Source organism: Gopherus evgoodei, unplaced genomic scaffold (genome assembly GCF_007399415.2).
Source record: "Gopherus evgoodei ecotype Sinaloan lineage unplaced genomic scaffold, rGopEvg1_v1.p scaffold_47_arrow_ctg1, whole genome shotgun sequence".
NCBI classification, from domain to species: domain Eukaryota; kingdom Metazoa; phylum Chordata; order Testudines; family Testudinidae; genus Gopherus; species Gopherus evgoodei.
Genome location: NW_022060068.1, coordinates 1659407 through 1686887, shown reverse-complemented (window position 1 = coordinate 1686887; position 27481 = coordinate 1659407). Strand labels below are relative to the sequence as shown.

General features: G+C 56.1%; 1 protein-coding gene and 1 pseudogene across 1 annotated transcript; both read left to right on the top strand.

The window, feature by feature from the left end:
- The first annotated feature begins 2693 nt into the window (after positions 1-2693).
- Positions 2694-24551, top strand: LOC115642928 (transmembrane protein 176B-like). The gene is made up of 7 exons (XM_030546618.1): positions 2694-2711; positions 6449-6664; positions 8743-8853; positions 9402-9458; positions 21226-21423; positions 23136-23246; positions 24327-24551. Exons 2-7 carry the CDS (start codon positions 6461-6463, stop codon positions 24414-24416), a joined length of 771 nt encoding a protein of 256 aa, XP_030402478.1. The 5' UTR covers positions 2694-2711; positions 6449-6460; the 3' UTR covers positions 24417-24551.
- LOC115642904 lies at positions 24425-25602 on the top strand (annotated as a pseudogene).
- Positions 25603-27481: the final 1879 nt, after the last annotated feature.

The window sequence follows — 27481 nt, the reverse complement described above, 5'->3', positions numbered from 1 at the left end:
TCATTCACAAACTTTATAAGTGTACCCTCTATGCCATTAGCTCAATCATTGATTAAGATTTGGAATAGAAACTTATCCAGAACTGATCCCTAGAGAACCCCACTCGTTACGCCCTTTCAGCCTGTGAATAACCGATAACTACTGTCAGAACTGTTTTCCAACTAGTTTTGCACCCATCTTATTTTAGCTCCATCTAGATTGTATTTCCCTAGTTTGTTTATGAGAAAGTCATGCGAAACAATATCAAAAGCCTCACTAAAGGCAAGATAGACCATGTCAACCACTTCCCCCCATCCACAAGGCTCATTACACTGTTAAAGAATCATAGACTCATGGACCTTAAGGTCAGAAGAGACCATTATGATCATCTAGTCTGACCTCCTGCACAATGCAGGCCACAGAATCTCACCCACCCACTCATGTATCAAACCCCTGACCTATGTCTGAGTTATTGAAATCCTCAAATCATGGTTTAAAGACTTCAAGGTACAGAGAATCCTCCAGCAAGTGACTCATGCCCCACGCTGCAGAGGAAGGCGAAAACCCCCCAGGGCTTCTGCCAATCTGCCCTGGAGGAAAATTCCTTCCTGACCCCAAATATGGGGATCAGCTAAACCCTGAGCATGTGGGCAAGACTCACCAGCCAGCACCCAGGAAAGAATTCTCTGTAGTAACTCAGATCCCACCCCATCTAACATCCCATCACAAACCATTCGACATATTTACCTCTAGTAGTCAAAGACAAATTAATTGCCAAAATTAGGCTATCCCATCATACCATCCCCTCCATAAACTTATCAAGCTTAGTCTTAAAGCCAGATATGTCTTTTGCCTCCACTGCTCCCCTTGGAAGGCTGTTCCAGAATGTCACTCCTCTGATGATTAGAAATCTTCATCTAATTTCAAGTCTAAACTTCCTAGTGTCCGGTTTATACCCATTCGTTCTTGTGTCTACATTGGTACTACGCTTAAATAATTCCTCTCCCTCCCTGGTATTTATCCCTCTGATATATTTACAGAGAGCAATCATATCCCCCCATAACCTTCTTTTGGTTAGGCCAAGTTTTTTGAGTCTCTTTCCATTCCTCAGATCATCCTAGTAGCCCTTCTCTGTACCTATTCCAGTTTGAATTCATCCTTCTTAAACATGGGAGACCAGAACTACACACAGTATTCCAGATGAGGTGAGCCTTGTGTAACGGTACTAACACCTCCTTATCTCTCCTGGAAACACCTCGCCTGATATCCCAAGACCACATTAGCTTTTTTCATGGTCATATCTCATTGGCAGCTCATAGTCATCCTGTGATCAACCAAAGCTATCAGGTTGGTTTTACATGTGAGACTGCTTGAATTAGCTACATCAGATGGCCTTTTTTAGCAAAGAAGGACATGCCACTGATGCAGGTAGCATGATACTACAGAGAGCATTTTCACACACATGTGTGTAAGAAACCACAATCTGTAGGGATGTGATACTTGTTACACTACTATATATGGGATGAAGCAAATTCCTACAGGTACCAGTTTCTCACACCATAGGGATGTGAGATGCATCCTGTAGCAATTTGCAACTTGCAGCAGAGAGAGAGTGAATTCTTACCATTAGCAGTTCCTGAGAGCTGCGAAGGGCCGCACATGTGGACACTCAGGTTAACAGTGTCTCATGGCCATCTAGCGGCTTTCCCTTACAAGCCACAACGCAAGGTTGGAGAACCCCTGGCCTAGCACAATAAGCAAACCTACCCTGCTATTTTCATTAGGAGCAGAAGAAACTAATGCTGACTACTGCAGTGGGCACAATGTGATGTGAACAAGCACCACACGATCTCTCTCTGGTTAAAAGAGCTTTCTGTCTTTGCTGAATAATTGAGAGTCAAGCTGTACACAACAGCATGTGGAATAACACTAAGGGCTGGACTAAGAGGCGAAATAACAGTTGCAAAAATGCAATTCCCAGCGGTGGATGGCGCCAAACCAAGTTTTGACACTAGGCCAGAAAGTCAGTTGGAGTGGAAGTCAAGATGATCCAACAGAATAAACATTTGCTCTAAAAATGAGAATTAAAAATGAGAATTAGAATTTTAGGGAATCCCAGCAGCAGATAAAACAACTTGGAAACTGCTGGGAGACTCTGCGATCAGGTACAGTGAGAAGGGATTCCTTGTTTCTGAGGGGATCTGCGTCTCAGGGATTCTCTACGCAGGCAAGTTAACGTGCTCTAACCTGCTGGCTCAGGGGTGTGAAAAATCACCCCCACCGCCAGCACAGCAAGCGTGAGCGCTCCCAGGCTCGGAGCGAAGCCCCTGGTGAGGTGGGTTACTGGGCTGCTGGCACCGTGGCCGCGCTGTGAACTTTGTAGTGTGGACGGAGCCTCAGCCGGTGAGATCAGACGGGAGCGGCAGTGACCAGGCCGTGGGGTGCGGCCCTGGGAGGCCCACGCTGAGGCGCTGCCTGTGGGAGGGGAAATAAAAAAGCCCCTTTGCCCCCCACCATTTTTGCAATGGGGGGGTCTCAGTGCCCCTGCGGTAACTGCTGCCCCCTGTGCCCCGCCTGGGCCGGGCTCTGCCGCATCACCGTCTGCCAGCGCCGCCCCCCCAAGCTGAACCCCGGCTGCCCCCCTCCTGCCCCCGCCTCCCGCGGCCCCACCCGCCCCTTCGAGGGAAGGGCAGTAGCCTCAGCAGACGAGCTGCGCATGCTCAGTGCACACGGTACGTGGCACATTCCTGCAAGGCGGGGGCTGCGCAGCTCGGGGTGCGGCGGGTTCGGATTCAGCTGTTTGCTTTGGGGGATTCTGCTGGGGGGGGGCTGTGACCTGCCAGCGGCTCCCTGCCAGCGCCCCCCGGCTGCCCCTCATGTCTGACCCGCGGGGGGAGCTCCCCACAACCCCCCCGTGCCGCTCCCTGCCCCCCCGGCTGCCCCCACGTCTGATCCCGGGGGGGGACCTCCCCACAACCCCCCGTTCCGTTCCCTGCCCCCCCGGGCTGCCCCCATGTCTGACCCGCGGGGGGAGCTCCCCACAACCCCCCCGTGCCGCTCCCTGCCCCCACGTCTGATCCCCGGGGGCGGAGCTCCCCACAACCCCCCCGTGCTGCTCCCTGCCCCCCCGGCTGCCCCCACGTCTGATCCCGGGGGGGGGAGCTCCCCACACACACCCCTGTGCCGCTCCCTGCCCCCCCGGGCTGCCCCCATGTCTGTCCCACGGGGGGAGCTCCCCACAACCCCCCCATGCCGCTCCCTGCCCCCCGGGCTGCCCCCCCATGTCTGACCCCTGTGGGGGGAGCTCCCCACAACACCCCCATGTCGCTCCCTGCCCCCCAGGCTGCCCCCCATGTCTGACCCCCACGGGGGGAGCTCCCCACACACACCCCTGTGCCGCTCCCTGCCCCCCCCAGGCTGCCCCCATGTCTGTCCCACGGGGGGAGCTCCCCACAACCCCCCCATGCTGCTCCCTGCCCCCCGGGCTGCCCCCATGTCTGACGCCCACGGGTAGAGCTCCCCACAACCCTCCCCGTGCCGCTCCCTGCCCCCCCAGGCTGCCCCCATGTCTGACCCCCACGGGGGGAGCTCCCCACACACACCCCTGTGCCGCTCCCTGCCCCCCCCGGGCTGCCCCCATGTCTGACCCGCGGGGGGAGCTCCCCACAACCCCCCCGTGCCGCTCCCTGCCCCCACGTCTGATCCCCGGGGGGGGGAGCTCCCCACAACCCCCCCGTGCCGCTCCCTGCCTCCCCGGCTGCCCCCACGTCTGATCCCGGGGGGGGAGCTCCCCACACACCCCCCTGTGCCGCTCCCTGCCCCCCCCCGGGCTGCCCCCATGTCTGTCCCACGGGGGGAGCTTCCCACAACCCCCCCATGCCGCTCCCTGCCCCCCGGGCTGCCCCCCCATATCTGACTCCTGTGGGGGGAGCTCCCCACAACACCCCCATGTCACTCCCTGCCCCCCAGGCTGCCCCCCATGTCTGACCCCCACGGGGGGAGCTCCCCACACACACCCCTGTGCCGCTCCCTGCCCCCCCCGGGCTGCCCCCATGTCTGTCCCACGGGGGGAGCTCCCCACAACCCCCCCATGCTGCTCCCTGCCCCCCGGGCTGCCCCCCATGTCTGACCCCTGTGGGGGGAGCTCCCCACAACACCCCCATGTCGCTCCCTGCCCCCCAGGCTGCCCCCCATGTCTGACTCCCGTGGGGGGAGCTCCCCCCTGTGCCGCTCCGTGCCCCCCGGGCTGCCCCCATGTCTGACCCCCGCGGGGGGAGCTCCCCACAACCCCCCCGTGCCGCTCCCTGCCTCCCCGGGCTGCCCCCCATGTCTGACCCCTGTGGGGGAGCGCCCCCCTGTGCTACTCCCTGCCCCCCTGGGCTGCCCCCATGTCTGACGCCCACGGGTAGAGCTCCCCACAACCCTCCCCGTGCCGCTCCCTGCCCCCCCAGGCTGCCCCCATGTCTGACCCCCACAGGGGGAGCTCCCCACAACCCCCCCGTGCTGCTCCCTGCCCCCTAGGCTGCCCCCCATTTCTGACCCCCACGAGAGCTCCCCCCCGTGCTGCTTCCTCCCCCCAGGCTGCCCCCCATGCTGACCCGCCTGGGGGGAGTTCCCCACAACCCCACCTTGTGCGGGGTATTGCAGGAGGGAGGCACAGGACTGGGGCTGGAAGCTCGGGCGGGGATTGCAGGAGGGAGGAGTGGGACTGGAGAGAAGTGTGACAGCCGGACTGGGGGCCGGGGTTTGCAGGAGGGAGGCAAGGAACTGGGGAGAGTTGTGACAGCTGGGCTGGGGGCCGCGGTTTGCAGGAGGGAGGCACAGGACGGGGGAGAGTTGTGACAGCTGGGCTGGGGGCCGCGATTTGCAGGAGGGAGGCACAGGATGGGGGAGAGTTGTGACAGCCGGACTGGGGGCCGGGGTTTGCAGGAGGGAGGCAAGGAACTGGGGAGAGTTGTGACAGCTGGGCTGGGGGCCGCGGTTTGCAGGAGGGAGGCACAGGACGGGGGAGAGTTGTGACAGCAGGGCTGGGGGCCGGGGTTTGCAGGAGGGAGGCAAGGAACTGGGGAGAGTTGTGACAGCTGGGCTGGGGGCCGGGGTTTGCAGGAGGGAGGCAAGGGACTGGACAGGAAGCTGCAAGAGGCCTCAGGGGCTTTCCCACGCAGACCCCTGTTCCGCTCCCATCTCCTGCCCAGCACCCAAGCCCTGCTTGCCTGGAGGCTGGGCCATGCGAGCTGAGCAGTGTCCCGCTGAGGCTTTGGCTACACTGGCACTTTACAGCGCTGCAACTTTCTCGCTCAGGGGTGTGAAAAAAACACACCCCTGAGCGCTGCAAGACACAGCGCTGCAAAGCGCCAGTGTGAACAGTGCCCCAGCGCTACCAGCTAATCCCCGCTCCTGGGGAGGTGGAGTACCTGCAGCACTGGGAGAGCTCTCTCCCAGCGCTGGCGCTGCGACCACACTCACCCTGCGGCAGTGCTTTGAAGTTCCGAGTGTAGCCAAGCCCCGAGTGAGCAGACAGGTGGGTGGCTGCCGCACAGAAACAGGCACCCCAGGTTACAGGGCAGGGGACACAGCTACTCACTGGTCTGGACCTTGACCTGGCCATGGCACAGTTACATACTAGAGTTAGCAGTTCTGCAGCTTCCCTGGCTGCTCTGCTCACCGTTTCCTTGTGCTCCCCAGCTGGTTTTGTCTCTTGGCTTATACTTAGGTTATCAGCTCCTTGGGGCAGGGACCATTCCTTTGTTCAGTGTATGTACAGCATCTCACACACTGCGGTCCTGGCACATCAAGTGTCCACAGGATACATACCAAACCACTCCTAATAGCTTGGTCATTTTTAAGTGATTAGAAATTTGCTAGCACAATGGAAAGAAAATAAGGTAGAACTGGGAATGGGTGGATGAAAGGAAATTGTTTTTCACACCACGCGAGTTAACCTGTGGAACTCAATGCCACAGGATCTAACTGAGGCCGAACATAGCATGATTCAGAATAGACTGGCCGTATCTGTGGCTAATGAGAACATCAAGAGTCAGTGTGGTGAGGATTCGTGTGGGAAGGGCTATGAATCCGCCTGCTTCAGGGCATAAATTGACCCCTAACAATGGGGGAGAGGAAGGAGCTGACCCTGTAGGGAGATCCCATCTCAGGTTATCCCATCACTGCCCAGTGCAGGGGTTGCAGCCCCCTCCCTGCCACTGCTGGAGATGGGCCCTGGGCTGATCCCATCTCGCAAGCCGTATGGCATCCAGCAGCCGTTGAACCGTTCCCAGGCCTGTTTGAAAAGAGGTCTTAGAAACGGTCCCTTCCCAGGCGGCCAGGAGGTGTTGGCATCGCTGTGTTCAGTGGGCCAGAGTGGTCTGGGGCACCTCCTGTTCTAGTGGGCTTGTCTTCACGGGGCTGCGCAGGTCGGACCTGGGGGGCACACAGGTTGGGCTCTGCTCTCACTCCCTCCCCGTTTCAGAGCGAGGTCAGGATGCCGACCAGCGTGGTGAAGGTGAACAACATGGAGGTTTCCACTGAGGGCTCGGACAAGACCGTCATCAACATCAGCGTCACCCAGGAGTCATCGCTGGCCTTCCTGGTCAGGTCTGTGCAATGGGCAAGGGCCAGGCCTGGGGCACCCGCCAGCCAGGGCCTTGCCAAGGGCTGCTGCCGCGGGGAGCAGAAAATGCTGGGGGTAAGTACCGGTGTGGCAGGATGGGGCTGAGATCGTGATGCCGCAGGGACACAGAGGTGTTTAGCGGGGAGAGCCCAGTGAGCAGGAGTGTGGCTTACAATCCGTTTGTAAGCACCTAGAGGAAAATCGGATCTAAGGAATAGCCAGCATGGGTTTTCATAGACTCTAGGACTGGAAGGGAGTTCAAGAGGTCATCAAGTCCAGTCCCCTGCACTATGGCAAGACCAAATACTGTCTAGACCATCCCTGATAGACATTTATCTAACCTACTCTTAAATATCTCCAGAGATGGAGATTTCATAACCTCCCTAAGCCATTTATTCCAGTTTTTAACCAACCTGACAGTTAGGAACTTTTTCCTAATGTCCAACCTAAACCTCCCTGTGACGTTGTGGTTCTGGCGGGACCCAACTGAGAGTGCCAATTCAGGACCAATTGCTTAAACAGGGCAGTCACAGCCCTAGGCTGGGGTATTTTCACCTCTAAGGCACCAAACCAGCCAGACAAAAATGACTTCGGTTTCACTCCACTGGCTAACCACAAGTCACACAAGCAATTTCCTTAGACACTCCAGTCTCCCAGTATCACCACCAGTGCCACCCGTCCTGGGATGAATGGTTATGAAAACCAACACCCCAGTAAAAGAAAAAGGTTCTCTCGATCCCAAAGGACCAAGCCCCAGACCCAGGTCAATATACACATCAGATCTTACCCTCAAATCACGCTGTTGCCAATCCTTTAGAATCTAAAATCTAAAGGTTTATTCATAAAAGGAAAAAGATAGAGAGGAGAGCTAGAATTGGTTACATGGAATCAATTACATACAGTGATGGCAAAGTTCTTAGTTCAGGCTTGTAGCAGTGATGGAGTAAACTGCAGGTTCAAACAAGTCTCTGGAACATCCCCCGCTGGGATGGGTCATTCAGTCCTTTGTGTAGAACTTCAGTTTGTAGCAAAGTCCCTCCAGAGGTAGGAAGCAGGACTGAAGACAAAATGGAGATGAGGCCTCCGCCTTATATAGGCTTTTCCAGGTATAAGAACACTCCTTTGTTCCTGCTGTGGAAAGTTACAGCAAAATGGAGTTTGCAGTCACATGGGCCAGTTTCTGCACACCCTGCTGAGTCACAGGGCATAACTGCCTTCTCTCGATGGGACAGTTGTGTAGGTGATGGTCCTTAATGGGCTATCAAGCAGGCTAAACAGAGCTGACACCAACTTGTCTGGGATCTTTCCCAGTAACACAACACAAGTTTGAAATACAGACAGCATACAGCCAATATTCATAACTTTAACTACCAAAATGATACAGACATACAGACAGCATAATCATAACCAGTAATCCGTAACCTGGTCTTAGACACCTTATATGACCCCCTTTACATAGGATTTGGTGCCACTACAGGACCTTGGTTGCAAACCATGTTCTATATGGTCCCAGTCTATATCAATAATGTCACACTCCCTTGCTGCAGTTTAAGCCCATTGCTTCTTGTTCTATCATTGGAGGCTAAGGTGAACAAGTTTTCTCCCTCCTCCTGATGACACCCTTTTAGATACCTGAAAACTGCTATCATGTCCCCTCTCAGTCTTCTCTTTTCCAAACTAAACAAACCCAATTCCTTCAGCCTTCCTTCACAGGTCGTGTTCTCAAGACCCTGAATCATTCTTGTTGCTCTTCTCTGGACCCTCTCCAGTTTCTCCACATCTTTCTTGAAATGCGGTGCCCAGAACTGGACACAATACTCCAGTTGAGGCCTGACCAGTGCAGAGTAGAGTAGAAGAATGACTTCTCGTGTCTTGCTCACATGGATTTGTCATGGATAAATTATCCCAAATCAGTCAAATTTCCTCCTGCGACAGGGTCCCTGGGTGGGGGAAGCTGTAGACGTGATGGATCCTGATTTTGCAAGACTCTGACACTGTCTCACATGATGGTCTCATAGGCAAACTAGGGAGACTTGGTCCTGCCTCTGTGAGAACTGTTTCCAGCTGTGGGGAGGGAGAGGAGATGAGGAAGGGGGGCTGGGCAAGGCAGGCTGCATTGTCCATCTGCTGAGTCCTGTGGGCGGATCTTGCAGGCCTGCCAGGTGCTGCTCGGGATCGTGTGCGGGGCCATTGGCGTGATGCTCGGCTTCGCACCGGACACGGCGGAGTTCTGGTCGGGATCACCGTTCTGGACAGGTGCTCTAGTGAGTTGTGCACAGCCCTGTCCTGCCACTCGGAGCAGCAGCCACTGGCTCCCCTGCTCCAGACCCCACTCAGGGGCCTGTTCCTGACAAACGAAGAGCCCGTGGGGCGGGATTTCTGCAGCTGCTCCTTGGCCCAAAGCCAACCCTGTCTCCCCGGGCATGAGCTCTTGGGCTGGGATTTGGGGGTCTCTCTGTAATGCCCAAAGCAGTTTCGCAGCTACAGTTCTTGGGCTCCAGTGGCTGCTGGGGCTCGTTAGAGGAACATGGCTCATCAGTGAGTGACCGGTTTTCCAATCCCCTCTGGCATGGGCCAGTCCACGCTCTGTCCTGATCCCCACCACGATGTGCTCCCATGGGCCCCAGGGACTGTCAGCCGGCACGCACCTTCAGCCCTGGCCCAGGCGGGCCCAGAGGAAACCACAGGGCTAATGTCTGCACAGCAACCCCTGCACCTTTGCTGGGGACCTTGGGGTGGGTGCTGGGGGTGAGGACTCTCTCTTGGCAGCACCCCAGCCTGCATGGCGCTCACCCTGGTTTCCCTTCCACAGTTCATCATCTCGGGAGTCTCTTGCATTGTGAGCGAAAAGCGTGGCCCGGGCTGTGTGGTGAGTGAGTTCCTGGGGTGCCCGCCCCGGGCTGTAGGATGAGTGGGTGCCCGGGGTGCTGGGCCCCGGGGTTTGGGGTGAGTGAGTTCCCGGGGTGCTGGGCCCGGGCTGTAGGGTGAGTGGGTGCCCGGGGTGCCGGGCCCAGGCTGTAGGGTGAGTGGGTGTCCGGGGTGCTGGGCCCAGGCTGTGGGGTGAGTGGGTGCCCAGGGTGCCGGGCCCGGGCTGTGTGGTGAGTGAGTTCCCGGGGTGCCGGGCCCAGGCTGTAGGGTGAGTGGGTGCCCGGGGTGCCAGGCCCTGGGGTTTGGGGTGAGTGGGTGCCCAGGGTGCCGGGCCCAGGCTGTGTGGTGAGTGAGTTCTCGGGGTGCCGGGCCCAGGCTGTAGGGTGAGTGGGTGCCTGGGGTGCCGGGCCCTGGGGTTTGGGGTGAGTGGGTGCCCAGGGTGCGGGGCCCGGGCTGTGGGGTGAGTGGGTGCCCAGGGTGCCGGGCCCGGGCTGTGGGGTGAGTGAGTTCTCGGGGTGCTGGGCCCGGGCTGTGGGGTGAGTGGGTGCCCGGGGTGCTGGGCCCGGGCTGCTGTCTCCAGCGGTCTCTGCTTTGCACTGAAGGGAAGTGCCCTTGGGGTGGGCCCCAGTGACCGGCTACTCCCAGCCCAACCCCATTTGCCCGTGAGGGCAGCCATACTGCCTGGACCCCAGTGCCCAGGTGAGGGGAGCAGGCCTAACTAGCGCTGGCACTGCCAGAACGATGGTGACAAATGGGAAAGGGTCAGAAAGGAGCCACAGGGCTGAGCCGAGTGCTGGGAAACCTGCCTCCCGTGAGGGGCTGCCAGAGCTCGCTGGGTTAGTGTCCCCAGGGGAGGGGTCAGCGGTGCCGTGAGCGCGGCTGGGCAGGGGAGGGGTCGGCGGTGCCGTGAGCGCGGTCTGGGCAGGGGAGGAGTCAGCGGTGCCGTGAGCGCGGCTGGGCAGGGAAGGGATCGGCGGTGCCATGAGCGCGGTCTGGGCAGGGGAGGAGTCAGCGGTGCCGTGAGCATGGGCTGCAGGTGCCCAGAGCCCAGTCTGGGCAGGGGAGGGGTCAGCGGTGCCGTGAGCGTGGGCTGCAGGTGCCCGGTTTGTGCTTGGGAGGGGTCAGCGGTGCCGTGAGCATGGGCTGCAGGTGCCCAGAGCCCAGTCTGGGCAGGGGAGGGGTAAGCGGTGCTGTGAGCGCTGGCTGCACGTGCCCAGAGCCCAGTCTGGGCTGGGGAGGGGTCAGCGGTGTCGTGAGTGGGGGCTGCAGGTGCCCGGTTTGTGCTTGGGAGGAGTCAGCGGTGTCATGAGTGGGGACTGCAGGTGCCCAGAGCCCAGTCTGGGCAGGGGAGGGGTAAGCGGTGCTGTGAGCGCGGTCTGGGCAGGGGAGGAGTCAGCGGTGCCGTGAGCGTGGGCTGCAGGTGCCCGGAGCCCAGTCTGGGCAGGGGAGGGGTCAGCTGTGTCGTGAGTGGGGGCTGCAGGTGCCCGGTTTGTGCTTGGGTGGAGTCAGCGGTGCTATGAGCATGGGCTGCAGGTGCCCGGAGCCCAGTCTGGGCAGGGAAGGGGGCTCTGCAACAGATGGCCCTTGGCTCCGGCAGGCAGGGCCCGAATGAGAGCCCCTGGCTGGAGCTGAACCGGACCCATCCCAACTGGTAATGAGTCGATTTTCCCTGGGGCCGGTTGCCCCTGTAGGAACGGATGACGGGGAGGCTGGCGTGTGTGTCTCTGTCACGCAGGGTCAGTGACTCCGGGCCGGGCGTATCTCCCACAGCCGCACTGTAGCTCAGCTGGCTGGGCCGGATGCAGGAGTCCTGGGGGCAGGGCCCTGCAGGAGTCCAAGTGGGGTGGGCAGAACAGTAGCGTAGCTAGCGGGGTGCAGGGGAAGCAGCTGCTTCGCCTCAGCACATTTTCAAAAACCACACCTTAGGCGGGGTTACCATGGCGCCAGGAGCGAGGGCCATGCTCTGCTCTGAAGCTTGGCCTGCCTGGCATCCGCCAGCCTTTTGCATACCCCGCCCCTGCCCCCCCTCAGCTGTGTCTCCCAGCAGGAAGGAGACAGCTGATCGTGTGGCAGGGAGGGGAGGGGAAAAACTGAGCTCCAGCAAGCTGGGCTCCTGCAGGCAGGCTTTGCTGGCTTCCCCTAGTGTGCTGCATAAATCCTGCCCCCTCCCTGCCTCGCGGATTAGCTGTCTCCCAGCAGGGGGGAGACAGACAGCTAATCAGTGAGGGGAGGGGAGGGGGAAAGAACTGAGCTCCAGCAAGCCGGGCTCTTGGGGAGGAGGAGAGGCTGGGGCCTTGGGGAAGAAGGGGGTCGGTCTGTCTCTCTCACCAACAGAAGCTGGTCCAATAAAATATTCTACCTCACCCACCTTGATAGATCTTTACCCCCCAACCCATATTACCTCACCCAGCTTTCCAGGAGTGAGTTTTCATGATGACATGGGAAGTGCTCTGACTGGTCCTGACTTCTCTGTAGCAGCCCCTCTAGCTTGCACTGCAGCCCAGTACCTGGGGGCTGGGGGCCTGCAGTGCTGAGACTCTGGGATCAGGGACTCACTGACCCAGCTGGGAGGGGAAGGGCACCTCCCTCCTTGGCCTCTCCCTCTTGCTGCCTCCTTTTCCTGAGTGCCTCATGATGCACAGAGCCAGCGTGGCTAGGTGCTGCATTGGAGTCTCCCAGTGCAGCTCCCCACCCCCTCTCCCCCATGCGAACCCCCAACAGACCCTGCCCACCTCTGTCTGATTGTCTCTCTTATGCAGGGGACTGTGCCACCCCCCCCCCCGTTCCTGCGTGCTGCCTGCTTCCAAGGGCCACGGATTGCAGAGCAGCCCCCTCAGGAGAGATGAGAGGGGCTGTCCCACCAGGTGCGTGCGCAGCCCCCTGGAGCACTGCTTTGTCCTGTTACAGCTGAATTTGTGTTATATCGGGCTGCATTATATCGAGGTAAAGGTGTAATTTGATATGTCGGGTGACGCCTTTTTTTAATGTGTTCGCTCCCCCTGATGTTAGAACCTGGCTACACCACTGGGGCAGAACGGTCCTGGTGCCAGTGTTGGGTCTAAACTTTTGGTAAACTTTGGAGCCAAAAAAACACCCAGACTGGCCGTCTCTGCATAATCCTTTCTGAACCTTTTTTTTTGAACAAAGCACTGACCTGCAAACTACTCATGACACCCCCTTCCTCAAGTAGCCATTAGCCTTTATCTCTATGCATTTACTTGTTAAACTTGCTTTTCCTGTAAAATCTTGATTGATTATGCATGACCATTATCTTTTATTAATCACTTTGTTTACTTCTGTGTATAAATATTGATGCTCACCCCTAATAAAGGGGCCACACTTATTCTAAAGCTTTTGGGTTAGTGTGAGCCCGTTGATCAACGCATTTGTGTCTGGTCTCTGACAGAATTGTGTGCCCATAGCCTCCCGCACGAACTCGGGTGCTGGAGAGGTGAGTAAGGACTTGCTTTATTACCTAACAATTTGGGGGCTCGTCCGGGATACCTTCTGGTGCGGTACCTCTGTCCAGTGGTCAGACCACTCATATATGAATTGGCAAGGCGCCACAGGAGATTTCTCCCAGCCAATTCAATATTGAGGGGTCGTGTATTGGACAGCAGGGTAAATGCCAGTTGGAGGGCTCCTGTCAGACACCATGGGTCAAGGGACTAGCGTGCCTCTTGAGAGTCCGTTGGGGATTGTAAATAAGTTATGGAACGAAGGGAAACTCCCAGTACAGACAGGAATGTCTAGGAAGAAATTGTACACACTATGTGTAAGGAATTGGACTGGGTATACCGCGGTATTGGCCGACTCGGAGATGAGGTGGCCTTCGTATGGCTCTTTCGAACAGGCTACCTTAAGAGGAGTAAAGAGCCAGATCGAAAAAGACCATCCGGGACAGTTATGTTACTGGTTTTGTTGGGACACAGCAGCAGAGCTGTGGAAATCTTTAAAAATTATGGCAGTCAGGTACTCTCCCGAGAGTGAACCCCCTCCAGGTTATTTCGATGAAGGGTGTAGACCACGGCGTGTTTTGACTCGTCAGCTGGTCCCCTCTGCACCTGCCCCTATTCCTCCGCAGGGGGACTCTCTCCTTGTAGCAGAGGGGAATCTGCAGGATCCCAGATTGGAATTTGTGCAGAAGGATGAGGAGGAATTGGAGGGGCAAACCTCGGGAGGAGTAGTTACTAGGCTTATGTCCAAGCAGGTACGGCAGGGTGCATGCCCCCCCCCGAGGAAAGTATAGTTAGAGAGATGCCTTTACAGGTGCATGATCAACCTTATATGGGCAATGATGGACGGTTGCAACATGCTAGTATTGTGGAATATAAAGGATGGCTAGAATGGGACTTGAAAGAGTGGGGACAGTTGTCAGGGTCTTTTGGGGAAAATCCCCGAAAGATCATAGAACTTCTAGAAAGATTGTTTTTAAGTTATAATCCTACTTATACGGATGTGGATCAGTTGTTAAGTAGAGAGGAAAAGGAAGAATATAAGCTGATGGCTTTAGCTTTTCACGGCGGTGTTCGAGGCAAAGGCCGTGGCCGTGGCAGGGGATTCCAGGGTGCCCGAGGAAGAGGGTCCTGGCGACCCCAGCCATCAGGAAATTGTTTTCAGTGCGGACAGCCTGGTCACTTTAAACGAGAATGCCCCTGGGGACGCCCAGAGGGTCTGGTTGCATCCGCAGATGCTTATACAAGTGAGGAATACACCCCTGCACCACCAGCTCAGCCCATCCCCCAGGCCTGGATCAACTACGGGAAACAGCAGCAGCCGCAGCAAACTCAGCCTCCTCAATGACGGTACCCCGGGGGCGAAGGCAAACAATGTGATGGTCTTATTTCCTTAATGTCTTTAGCCGCTCCTTTCTCACTTTCTCCCCTCCCAGCAAAGAGCCTCGTTTAACCCTTTCAGTCCAGGGACTGCCTGTCTCTTTCCTCATTGATACTGGGGCTACTTTCTCTCTTTTAAATCATGCCCCCTCTCCCTGGCTATCCTCTAAGGTTAAAACTGCGACTGGGGTGGAGGGCAACCCACAGTCTCTGGAACTCACTTTGCCTTTGAATGTTATTTATGCTGATAAATGTTTTTCTCACCGTTTTCTTTTTTCCCCAGCTTGTCCGATCCCTTTGATGGGCCGGGATTTACTCTGTAAGCTTGAGGCTACTTTAACCTGCACTCCTGAAGGGGTAGGATTATTGATGACAGTGTTAGGAGATTCGGCCCCTACTCAGGGTAATTGGGAAACACCCCTCTCTCTCTCCCCTGACCTCACTGACTTGCCTTCAACCCTCTGGGGAATTTCTGACACTGATGTTGGCCTGCTCCTTTCGGCAGAACCCGTAAGGATTCAGGTGAAGCCTTCCTTAACCCCCCCGTCAGTCCCTCAATACCCCCTGTCGCTGGAAGCCCGGGAGGGCATCCGCCCCATTATCGAGGGATTCATTGCACAAAAGCTAGTCCGCCCTCAGCGCACTCCCTGTAACACCCCTATACTGCCTGTCAAAAAGCCTCCTAAAAAGGACGGAGACCCTATTCGTTGGCGCTTTGTACAGGATCTACGAGTTGTTAATCAGTATGTGGTCCCTCTTCATGCAGTAGTCCCTGACCCAGCTACTATCATCAGCCAAATCCCCTGGGATGCTGAGTGGTTCACTGTTATTGACTTAAAATCAGCTTTTTTCAGCATTCCTGTGCACCCAGACTCTCAGTATCTCTTTGGTTTCACCTGGGAGGGACAAAGTTATGTCTGGCAACGACTTCCTCAAGGCTACAGAGACAGCCCCATGATTTTCAGCCAGTGCCTCCGCCACGACTTGGAAGGTTTCACCAGTCCGCAGGGATCCACATTGGTCCTATACGTAGATGACATCCTATTAGGTAATCGCGAAGAAGCTGCCCTCCGCATCGATGGTAAGGCACTTTTATTATACCTACACACCAGAGGCCACAAGGTAGACCCTAAAAAGATTCAGTGGGTCTCACAGAAGGTCCGATATCTAGGCTTCCTGTTAACCCCAGAGGGAAAACAAATGGACCCAGCCCGCATAAAGACTATTCAAAACTGCCCTCTACCGAACACCAAGAAACAACTTCGAGGTTTCTTAGGATTAATTGGCTTCTGTCGCCCCTGGTTGCCATCCTGCGGGGAGTTAAGCAAACCGCTCCACCGACTCACTGCTAACCTTGCTCCTGACCCTTTGCAGTGATCCCCGGACACTATTAAAGCCTTTCAGTTACTCAAGGACAGTGTGGCCTCCTCCATGTCTCTCCGCCCCCCCAATTACAGCAAACCCTTTCACCTTTTTGTCCACGAGAGGGGCGGAATTGCTAGTGGTGTCCTTACCCAGCTGAGCGGGCCCCACCATTTCCCGCTTGCTTTTTACTCTCAGCAAATCGACCCTGTCGCTCAGGGAACCCCATCCTGCACCCGGACTCTGGCAGCAGCTGCCCTGCTGATCACAAAGGCAAAGAGCCTAACCCTGGGTCATTTTACCACGGTTTGGACCTCTCATGCCTTGTCAGCCCTTCTGCGTAGGGGCACAACCCAAGTCTTTTCGGCCCATCGTCAGCAACAGCTAGAGGCCAAACTCTTAGAAGACACTAACCTAATTTTTGAAAGGTGTGGACCCCTTAATCCAGCTACCTTGCTTCCTGACCTGCCAGTCCTCCAGGATCAGCACGACTGTGTGGAGGTAGTTTCCAGCATCTTACAGATAAGGGACAACCTGTTTAACGTGCCACTGGACAATCCCGATTGCATCCTCTTCTCGGACGAAAGCTCCTTCTATGTTAATGGCAAGCGTTTCACTGGTTATGCTGGACATTCAAGAGGCCGCCTCACTGCCAGGCAACTGGGAAGCCCAAGCCGCTGAACTCTATGCCCTGGCCCGAGCTTGCCAGTTGGCCGCTGGTAAGACCGTTACCATTTTTACTGATAGCAAATATGCTTTTGGAGTTGTGCATTGTCATATCCACCTCTGGAAGTTTCGAGGTTTCCAGACAGCTGCCGGTAAACCCATTCAGCACCTCCCCCTCATCCACAAGCTTTTGGACGCCCTCCAAAAACCCTCTGTCCTGGCTGTAGTTCACTGCCGGGCCCATACTAAAGATAGTAGCCCCGTTACCCGTGGGAATGCCCTGGCTGACGCCTCCGCCAAGAAGGCTGCCACCTTACCTTTAGCCATGCCCACATTGGCTATTGCAACCTCCTCCTTTACTCCACCGCACCCCGTACCAGTACCCGCTGCTGAACTACAATCGTGGGAGAGCCTCGGGGCCACTCTGGTCAAAGGGACCTGGCTTATGCCAGATGGCCGAGCCTGCCTCCCTCACTCCACATACCCCGTGGCAGTTCGCTGGCACCATGATAAAGGGGGTCACTACGGCACGCACGCCCTCGTGGACACTATCGCTCGCTTTTGGTATGCTCCAGGCATTCAACCCTATTGCCTATCAATAGTGAAAGCATGCAGCACATGTCAGCGTAATGGACCTGCTCCGCCTCTTAACAAAATTAAGGGTGGAAGACCTCCGCCTGCTGCTCCATTTCAACATCTTCAAATTGACTTTGCAGATATGCCAAAGGCTTTTGGGAAAAAGCACCTCCTTGTTTTGGTTTGCCCTCTGACTTCCTGGGTCGAAGCTTTTCCTACTGCTAATTGTACTGCTGCCACAGTGGCGAAGATTCTCCTTAGAGATATTGTACCCTGTTTTGGCATCCCTCTTGTGCTCGACTCAGATCGCGGACCTCACTTTACTGGTCATGTCCTTGGCCGTTTAGAACAAGGACTGGGCATTTCACACTCCTTCCATACACCCTACCACCCCCAGTCTAGCGGGAAAGTTGAGCGTATGAATAGGGAACTTAAGTTTACATTGGCTAAATACTGTCAGGAAACAGGATTAAAGTGGCCTCAGGTACTTCCCTTGGTCCTGTTTCACCTTCGTACTCGCCCAACCCGCGCATTGGGATTATCCCCCTTTGAACTGCTCTATGGACACCCCCCTTTCAAAGGCGGGGCGCTACCACGTGCTGATGTTTCACTATTGGGAGGGGATCATATGACCGCATGTCAGTTTCTCTCCCTACAGGCTCGCCTCCGTACCCTTTGGAAAGCCTCGCAGTTTTCCCAGACCATGCTGCTGGAGGAACAAATCCACCCGTTCCAACCAGGGGACTTCGTCTGGGCCAAAAAGTTCCTTCGTGACGACATCCTCCAGCCAAGGTTTACTGGACCCCACCAGGTTCTTTTGACAACCCAGACTGCAGTGTTCCTGAAAGGACGCAAATCTTGGATCCACCACTCCCACGTCAAGCCAGCCGTAGTGGACCACAGTGACGGACCAGCAGCTCTTGTCACCACTGAGGACACTGCCTTCGACCAGTGGACCAGCTTACCTCTCTCAGACATTAGACTTAAATTAACTCGGAAAAAATGAGAGGACCCTTTATTCTGACAACTGTATGTTTTTTATGCTTTTTTAGTTTATTTTCTGCTTATGAAGATAATGCTTTTATTAGATATTCCCACGAGGTTAAAACTCGTATTTTAGAAAATAGAAGTAATTGCTGGGTATGTACTCAATTTCCAGTAAATGCAGCACAGGGACTCCCCTTCACACCCATTCCCCTAACCACTGCTAATATGACTTGGATGCCACCGACTAGAATAAAAGATCCAGTCCAACCCAATCTTACATGGGACAAAACAGAAGTGCTAATTAACAAATATCTCAGGGTAACCAATCAAACAGGATCACTGTGTTTTGTTAAAAAAAAGGGTCAACTTTTGTGGAAACAAGTAAATGCAACATATATTTTAATGGCGCCGCCTTTAGTAAAAATCTTGGCTTCAAGCCTTGCGCATCCCACTTATCCCATATGTGGATCCCTCACCCCGATCCAACCTTTTCAACTTTTTCATGGAGGGGCAGGTTTTCAGAGTCAGTTTTTAAAAAGCCCTGCTCAGAGGGTGTCCAACTAATTGTTAAAGGATACACAATTGCCTTCTACAACTGCTCAAGCAGTACTACACTGCCCTTTGAGGACCACACTACCAAATTGTGCCTCTGCAGTTCACACAACGACCCCTCTGCGTTACCAGGGGAACAGTGGTACACCGGGTGGTGGGTTACCTCCTACTTTGAGAAATGGAATACCCAAAACGCATTATATGGAACATACTGGGTGTGCGGGCCCAAGGCTTATTATTTTCTCTCCCCTGATTGGGCAGGGTCATGTTATTTGGCATGGCTAGCACCGCCTTCTCGCATCTCCCTCACTCCCCCTCATTTTCCCCACGTTCGTAACATTCGTGAAACTGACAAAGATATTAATCTCCGTGATGGTTTGTCCTGGCAGCGGTGGGCTGGTCACACTAGCTTGAAGGGTGCTATCATCCGTCTACAGGGACTATTAGAATCTTTGACCAATGAAACTGCAACCCTATTTGAAAATCAGGCCGGGAAAATGTCCCAGCTGCGCCAGTTAGCTTTGCAAAACAGAATGGCTTTAGATATAATGTTAGCAGCCCAGGGAGGAACTTGCGCCCTCATAAATGAAAAATGCTGTGTTTTTGTAAATGACACCTACTCTGACACTTTTCAACGTACCAAACACCTAAGGGAAATGGCTAAAAACTACTCCTCTGGCCAGCCACCTTATAATTGGTGGGAAGCCTTATGGAATTGGCTGCCCGGATTTGGGTGGGTTAAAAACCTCTTGGTGGGTGTTGTTGGGGCCATAGTAGTCCTTATAATACTGTGTTGCTGTATTTAGTGTGTCCCCTCCCTCATAAACTTATGTAAGTCAGTTTATTCTTTTCCCACTTCAGCTAAAAGCCTTACTCTCTTCGAATTGGCCCAGGCTGAAATTGCCAAGCGGCCCTTGAGATCTTGAAATAGGGTGTAGCTTTTTGATTAATAGTTATCTCAAAGCTACAAATGGAGGAATGTTGGGTCTAAACTTTTGGTAAACTTTGGAGCCAAAAAAACACCCAGACTGGCCGTCTCTGCATAATCCTTTCTGAACCTTTTTTTTTGAACAAAGCACTGACCTGCAAACTACTCATGACACCCCCTTCCTCAAGTAGCCATTAGCCTTTATCTCTATGCATTTACTTGTTAAACTTGCTTTTCCTGTAAAATCTTGATTGATTATGCATGACCATTATCTTTTATTAATCACTTTGTTTACTTCTGTGTATAAATATTGATGCTCACCCCTAATAAAGGGGCCACACTTATTCTAAAGCTTTTGGGTTAGTGTGAGCCCGTTGATCAACGCATTTGTGTCTGGTCTCTGACAGAATTGTGTGCCCATAGCCTCCCGCACGAACTCGGGTGCTGGAGAGGTGAGTAAGGACTTGCTTTATTACCTAACACCAGGAATCTACAAAACCCCTTCTACTGGGTGTCGGGGTGGGGGGGAGTCTGACTGCCCTGATGCCCCTGTGACGGTGCTGCCCGTGTGAGCCAGCTGAGGTCACTCAATCAGGGTGAACTGCAAACAGAACAGGGCAGACAAATCCCAGATGCTGGTGGTTATTCCAATACTTGGATTTACCAACCAGCACAAAACAGCTTCTGTAGGACCTCACTGGTTACTTAAAATTTGAACCATGCAGTTCCCTTAAAGTGCCCAGCCTCAGGCCTCCGTCCAGACACACCTGTCAGATATGATGATGATTCCTGAAAATCTTACTTCATCATATAAAAGAAAAGGTTCTTCCAATCCCAAAGGATCAGCCACACACCCAGGTCCAATTACAGCTTAGATCTTACTCACAATACATGCTACAGCCAATTCTTATTAACTAAGCTAAAATTTATTTAAAAAGAAAAGAGAGAGAGAGTTGGTTAAAAGATCAGTACACATACAGACTTGAATTCAATTCTTTAGGTTCAGATACATAGTAGAGGTGAGCTTGTAGTTGCCAAAAGTCCTTTTAGAAATAGTCTATAGGTTATAGTCCAATGTCCATATTCAGAGTGGCTCCAGTCAATGACTGGGGATCTCAATCCTTATGGTTTAAGATTTCCTCCTCTTGAAACCCAAAGCAGATCTGAGATGAAGAAGGATCGTGTCCCAGGTTCTTATACATTTCCAGCAGCCTTTCGGCCTGAGAAAACAAGAGGCTTAACTCCTTCTCCCAAACATCCTGGCAGTTAGTACAGCGTAATTTATCCATTAAACAGTTCAGATACAGGTCACCACAACCTTCAAAGAGACACATAGACAATAATACTATTTCACTCAAGTATCATTCTAAATGCTAATATTCCTTTTTTGATCTTTGAATCAAAGCTATAGCAATAGACAAGACTTGTTTGCTTAGATCACAAGACCTGAGCAAACACCTCCCCTTCTACCTCTAACAATGCAGACTTGCATTTCAAAGCTCTGTTCATTTACATATCTTGCTAACCAGTCCTTAAGGTTCACCCATGGATCAGGTCAGTCGGTGAGGTGAGTTAATTAACTCTTTCCGGCCCCATCACCTTTCAATGAGATATTATATTATACTCATAACGTCACAGCCCCCACCCTCTTTTCACACTTCTGTACACCTACCCCCAGGGTGTCTGATGCCCCCCATGTGCCCTGCTCCCTCAGTAGCACCCCGTCTGCCAGTGGAAGGGGCTGGGCAGCCCCCCACCCTGCGGTGTCGCCTTCATCCTTGCAGCCTGGGGCTGGGCCATGGCCCTGTGTGGGGAGGAGAGGCGAGGCCTGTGCCTCACCCGGTGGGTCTCCTCCCCCTCAGGTCTGGCTCACCTTGTTGCTCACCCTGGCCAGCACTGTCTCGGCCACCGTGGCTGTGATCGTGGGGGTTCAGAACATGGCATGGAATTTCCCCCTCTCCAGCGGCCCCTACCTGTGTGACTCGGTCCCATCCCCGCCCTCGGACTCCGATGGCTCCTGGAGGCAGCGCAACTGCAGGAGAGAGTTCAGGCACTTTGAGGTGAGCAGCCTCCCCCGGCGCAGTCACCACAGCACCCCCGGCCCCTCACGCTGCAGCAACGGGACCCCTCTCCGCAGGTGCCAACAGGGGCTGGGCTGTCCCTCACCCCGGCCAGCTGAGGACAGAGGTGCACACCCAGTGCCCCACCCAGTGGGAGACACCCAGGGCAGGCTCCAGACCACAGTGCGCCAAGCGTGTGCTTGGGGCGGCATGCCGGGGGGGGCGCTCTGCCGGTCGCTGGGAGGGCGGCAGGCGGCTCCAGTGGACCTTCTGCAGGTGTCCCTGCGAAGGGTCCGCTGGTCCCGCGGCTCCGGTGGAGCATCTACAGACACGCCTGCGGCAGGTCCACCGGAACCACAGAACCAGCGGACCGTCCGCAGGAACGCCTGCGGGAGGTCCACTGGAGCAGGAGGTCCAATGCCAGGGACCGGCGAGCGGCAGAGCGCCCCCCGCGGCATGCCACCGTGCTTGGGGCGGCGAAATTGCTAGAGCCGGCCCTGGAGACATCCCCGCCCCCCCAGCAGCTCTGCATGGGACCCACGGGGCCTGGAGCCTCTGCAGGGGCTGTGACCTTCCAGCTGGCCAACGGTCACTTCCAGGGATGCTATTTCCTGCCCCAGAGACCCTGTGCAGAGGAGGGTCACCCCTCACCTCCCAGTGTCCCCAGGCCGAGGGGGCTCCCCGCCCCCAGTGTCCCTGTGCAGAGGAGGGTCACACACACCCCTATGGAGAGGCTCAGTCTGGCAGGATGTCCAGGTCATTGAGAGGCAGAGTTTAGCCAGTGGGACATGCGTCTCCTGCAGGAATGGGAGGCCGCTGTGCTATAGCAATCCGAGCCCCAAGACTCCTGGGTTCTATCCTGACTCTGCCACCAGCTGCCACGTGACCTTGGGGCTGGGTCCCTCCCCCTGATCGCGGTGGTGCCCTTGGGGCTGGGTCCCTCCCCCTGATTGCGGTGGTGCTGGGAGAGGCTTGGCTGGAAGGATCTGACGTACGGGCTCCATACTGTCCCTGGGGACAGCCCCCGAGATGGCCTCCGTGGGGATTGCCCCTCAGCAAGGAGCATGGGAATTAGAATGAGGCCCATGGGGCTGAAATGAGGGACCAGCCCCTGCAGCTCCCGAGCCCAGCCAGGCTCCCCGCCTGCTACTGCCGGTCTGGTAGCAGTCTCCAGCAGGGCCGGCTTTAGAAAATGTGGTGCCCAATTAGAACAGTTTTGATGAGACCCTGGCAAGGATGACTTTAAAATAAAACAAAAAAACACGTGGGGCTTGTACTCACCGGCCGGCACTCTGAGTCTTTGGTGGCATTTTGGCGGCAGGTCCTTCACTTGCTCCAGGTCTTCAGTGGCACTGAAGGACCTGCTGCCGAAGTGCCGCTGAAGACCCGGAGCTAGCGAAGTACCCACTGTCGAAGTGCCGCCGAAGACCCAGAGCGCTGCTGAATGGGTAAAAATTAAAAAGGCGCCTCTAGCCAGGGAAGGGATTCTCACTGGGTGCGGGGCCCTCTTAGGCACGGGGCCAGATTTGGGGGAATTGGTGGAACAGGCCTAAAGCCGGCCGTGGTCTCCAGGCAGAGTCCCCGCTGTGCACACTGCTCTGGCTGTTCCAGCCACTGTCTGAGCATGGAGCCCTCAGAGCTGGCTGGCTCCTGGCCCGGGCAGGGTGGGACCCCGTGACTGTGGTGCTGCTTGTCCCCTCCGCTGTTCCCAGAACCTGTTCCTGGGCGTGCGGCTGCTGCTGCTGCTGACCATGGCCACCGGCCTCTGCATCGCCTTCTACTCCTTCCTCTGCAGCTGCTGGGCCCTGTGCTGCAGGAAGCAGGTAACGGGGGAGCCAGATCGTCTCTAGGGGAGGCTGGCTGGGCCCCAGCTGATCTCCTAGCAGCTGGGGACCCTGGCCCAGGGGCTTCCCTCTGCCTCCCCAGGGCTGACATGAGGGTTGGTGGGTTAGTGATCTGGGGAGACGCACCCTAATGCTGTATGGGGGTGGCAGGGGAGGAGACGTCCCAGCAGGGCTCCTGAGTAGCTGAGATGACCCCTCCCTGGGCTGCTGTGGAGATCCAGGAGACTCCTCCCCCCCGGGAGTGCCCCCCCAGCATGGGGCATGAGTCGGGGAGCAGTGGGCCCGTTGCCCTGTCAGGCCTACTGAAAGCTGCGGTGTAACCTGACGTGCGGGCTCAGTACAAAATAGGTGGAGCAGAAGGCGCTGTCTGAATCGCTGGCAGCGCCTTCCCCCGCCCCTTTTAATGGGGAACTGGATAAATTCATGGAGGTTAAGTCCATAAATGGCTATTAGCCAGGCTGGGTAAGGAATGGTGCCCCCAGCCTCTGTTTGTCAGAGGGTGGAGATGGATGGCAGGAGAGAGATCACTTGATCATTGCCTGTTAGGTTCACTCCCTCTGGGGCACCTGGCACTGGCCACTGTCGGCAGACAGATACTGGGCTGGATGGACCTTTGGTCTGACGCGGTACGGCCGTTCTTATGTTTATGTGGGGTAGCCCCATCCCGTTAGCATCACAGGCTACTTGTGATAACAGAAGGGGGCAGGCAGTCCTGGGGAGCCCTTTCTGCTCCTCCCCCAGGCCCTGGGGCACGATCTGAGCCCCCAAGCTGGGAGACCCTCAGTGTCCCGGAGGGCTTGGGAGCGACAGAGCGAGAAGGGGTCAGGACCCGTCTGCTCACTGGCTTCTCCTCAGCAGAGGGGCTCAGGCCAGAGCAGGACTCTCCTCTCTGCCCGGGGGGGCCTGTGCCAGCCCGGGGGGGGGGGGGGCAGAAGCTTGCCCAGGTTGTGTGTGCTGTGGCAGTGCAGAGCTATGGGCACTGTTGGCCTCAGCTGGCTGTGCTATTCGGTGCTGGAGCCCTGAGCCCACTGAAGCCCTAATCCTCTGCCCTGCTTTCAGGAGGGGGCCGAGGCGGCAGGGAGCAAGGAGCCGCTATTGGCCTCTGACTCCATCGTCCCTCTGGATGAGGAGAAAAGCCAGGATATCTGAGCTCCCAGCCAGGCTCCAGCTTCACTCTGCCTGGTAACCACTCACCTCCACTCCATGTTTGTGAAGATGAGCTGGCTTGGCTAAACCCGGTAGAGCCAGATCATGCAATTCAGTGGGACACGTCAATGTGTGTTAGAAACAACGCTGGAGTGGAGATCAAACACATCATGGCTAAGGCTTTCAAGAGTCCTTTGTCCTCTCCCCAGCAAACACAACTTCTTGGAGAATTAGAAAAGGCCCCCAAGCTTGTTTACCACATTGGCCTCACTCCTGCCAAACTGTCTGACCTGGTGGAAAATAATCCTCTAGTTGCTATAGAAATGTTGCTTAAACTAATGCAGTCCAGTCAGATAACCGAGTATTTTTCTGTCCTGGTCAACATGGACATGTCCTTACAGTAAGTGGAAGTTCAGTTGATCACCCTCCTGAATTCATTCACCTTTATATCTCCAATTGCATCTCTCTCTACCTGTGAACAGATTAAGGATCAATACATGCAGAACCGCCTGGTACGTCTTGTTTGTGTCTTTCTCCAATCCTTGATCCGGAACAAAATTATTAATGTACAGGGCTTGTTTACAGAAGTGCAGGCATTTTGTACTGAGTTCAGTCGGACAGGAGAAGCAGCTGATTGCCCAAGACACTGGATACGGGGGAAAATCCATCAGAGGCAAAGGCTTCAAAATAAGACCCTTTCAAAATCTGGCGAAACAGCAGTCAGCTGAATGGTCTGTCGCATTACTTTTTTGTGTATAAATTTTAAACTTAAAAACAAAACAAACGCTCTTCACAGCCTGCCTCCCTCCCACACCACCCGCCTCCCTGTCCTGGCTCTGGAACTGGGGTTCCCCTGTGTTCCCCCTCGTGCACTAACTGTAGCCAGGTCCTAGATGTGCCGGAGCAGGGCGCGGGCGGATTTGACCTGGGAATGTTGCAGGGAGGTCACATTGGGGATGAGAAGGAAGCTCCCTGAGCTGTAACCCGAGCCAGGACGGGGGCTGGGAGAAGTGACACCTTCTGCAGTGAGACTGAACAAAGGGGAGGAGGAGCTGGGGGGAGCGGGGAGAGAGCTGCTGGAGGAATTTTTAGTTTCAGTTTGGGCTGGGGGGTGCAATGCAGGGATCCCCAGGCTGGGGTCTAAGCGCCCTGAACCCCCAGAAGGACTTGATTGAGCGGTCCTGGTTGTACCTACCCACTCCGCTTGGGGCTGTGTTCCTGTCCTCTAATAAACCTGTTTTACTGGCTGGCTGAGAGTCCCGGTGAATCTCAGGAAGAGGGGTGCAGGGCCTGACTCCCCCACACTCCGTGACACTAGGGCGAGAGTCTTCCCAGGCCCTGCTCTGAACAGGGCAGCCAGCTGCTTGGAAATAAACAGTCTGTCGTGAGTGTCTGTTTTCGCTGGTCCTGCGGGATCTCTGGCATATGCAGGGAGGAGCTGTGTGTGAACGGGAGCCCAGGACCCTGCACGCAGGCTGCACTGCACCTCCCGCCTTTGCAGCAGGGAGGAAACGAATGGCAAAAGGGCCATGCAGAGTGACTGATGGCGCTGCAAAGAGGAATAGAAACCAGGAGTCCTGTCTCCCAGTCCCCCCACTCCCCTGCTCTAACCACTAGACCCTACTCCCCTTCCAGAGCCAGAGAGAGAACACGGGAGTTCTGGCTCCCCTTCCCCACCAGCTCTAACCAGTGAGCCCTACTCCTGTCCCAGACCTCAGGAAAAATACACCCCTGATACGTGCTGCTGCCCAAAGCCTGATGCCACCACAGGGCCATCGCCAGCTGGGCTGAAGAGCAGAGAGGGGGAAGGGCTGTGAGCCAGGACTGACGGGGGTTGGAAGGAGTCCCCGGTGGGCAGCTGCTGTCAGCACCTGCCCAGAGCCGGGTTCCAGGCACTGTCCTGGGACGCAGTGCGAAGGATACAGGGAAAGCAAGATGGCCCTTGAGATCAGTCAGTGTGGCGAGTGCTCGAGAAGTGGCTTTGCTGGGGTGCAGTGAGTGTTCCCAAGGGGTCAGGTCCCTGTCCCTGCAAACCGCAGCAATGATTTCAGCTGAACCCCCGGAGCCAGGCCGGCTTGGGAGCGCGGCGCGAGGGGGCGTCTGAGCCATGTGGCCGCGGACCAGCACCGAGCAGCGCTGCTGACGGGGCACATGGGATATAAACGGGGTCAGGTCCCTGTCCCTGCAAACCGCAGCAATGATTTCAGCTGAACCCCCCGGGCCAGGCCGGCTTGGGAGCGCGGCGCGAGGGGGCGTCTGAGCCATGTGGCCGCGGACCGGCACCGAGCAGCGCTGCTGGCAGGGCACATGGGATATAAACGGGGTCAGGGCCCTGTCCCTGCAAACCGCAGCAATGATTTCAGCTGAACCCCCCGGGCCAGGCCGGCTTGGGAGCACGGCGCGAGGGGGCGTCTGAGCCATGTGGCCGCGGACCAGCACTGAGCAGCCCTGCTGGCAGGGCGCATGGGATATAAACGGGGTCAGGTCCCTGTCCCTGCAAACCGCAGCAATGATTTCAGCTGAACCCCCCGGGCCAGGCCGGCTTGGGAGCGCGGCGCGAGGGGGCGTCTGAGCCATGTGGCCGCGGACCGGCACCGAGCAGCCCTGCTGGCGGGGCACATGGGATATAAACGGGGTCAGGGCCCCGCTGACGGGCAGGAGCCGTGCTCTCTGCGACTCCCCTGGGCCATGGCCCTCGTGCCTGTGCTTTCTGGCAGCCCCGCGGTGCCGGCTGGGAACAGGGACTGCGCCGTGCTGCCTGTTTCAAGAACCTGTTTCGGGGACACTGGGCTTCCCGCAGGGGCCAGGCCAGCAGCCGTCCCACTAAGGAGCACTCTCCTAGTGCGAGCAGGCCGTGAGAGCCGGGCAGGGCTTGTGGAGCAGTCAGCAGCAAGGAGGTGCCCCCAGCCCTCATGGTCAGACACCACATGCTGTTACCCTGTTACTCCCCCTCCAGTGATGGTCCTGAAACAACCCTCCTTCCCCCCTGGCTACCACTGCTCAAACCGCGTGGGGAGCTGCCGGCTTGCCCCTGCCCTGGGCTGGCGATGCCATCAGCTCCTGCAGCA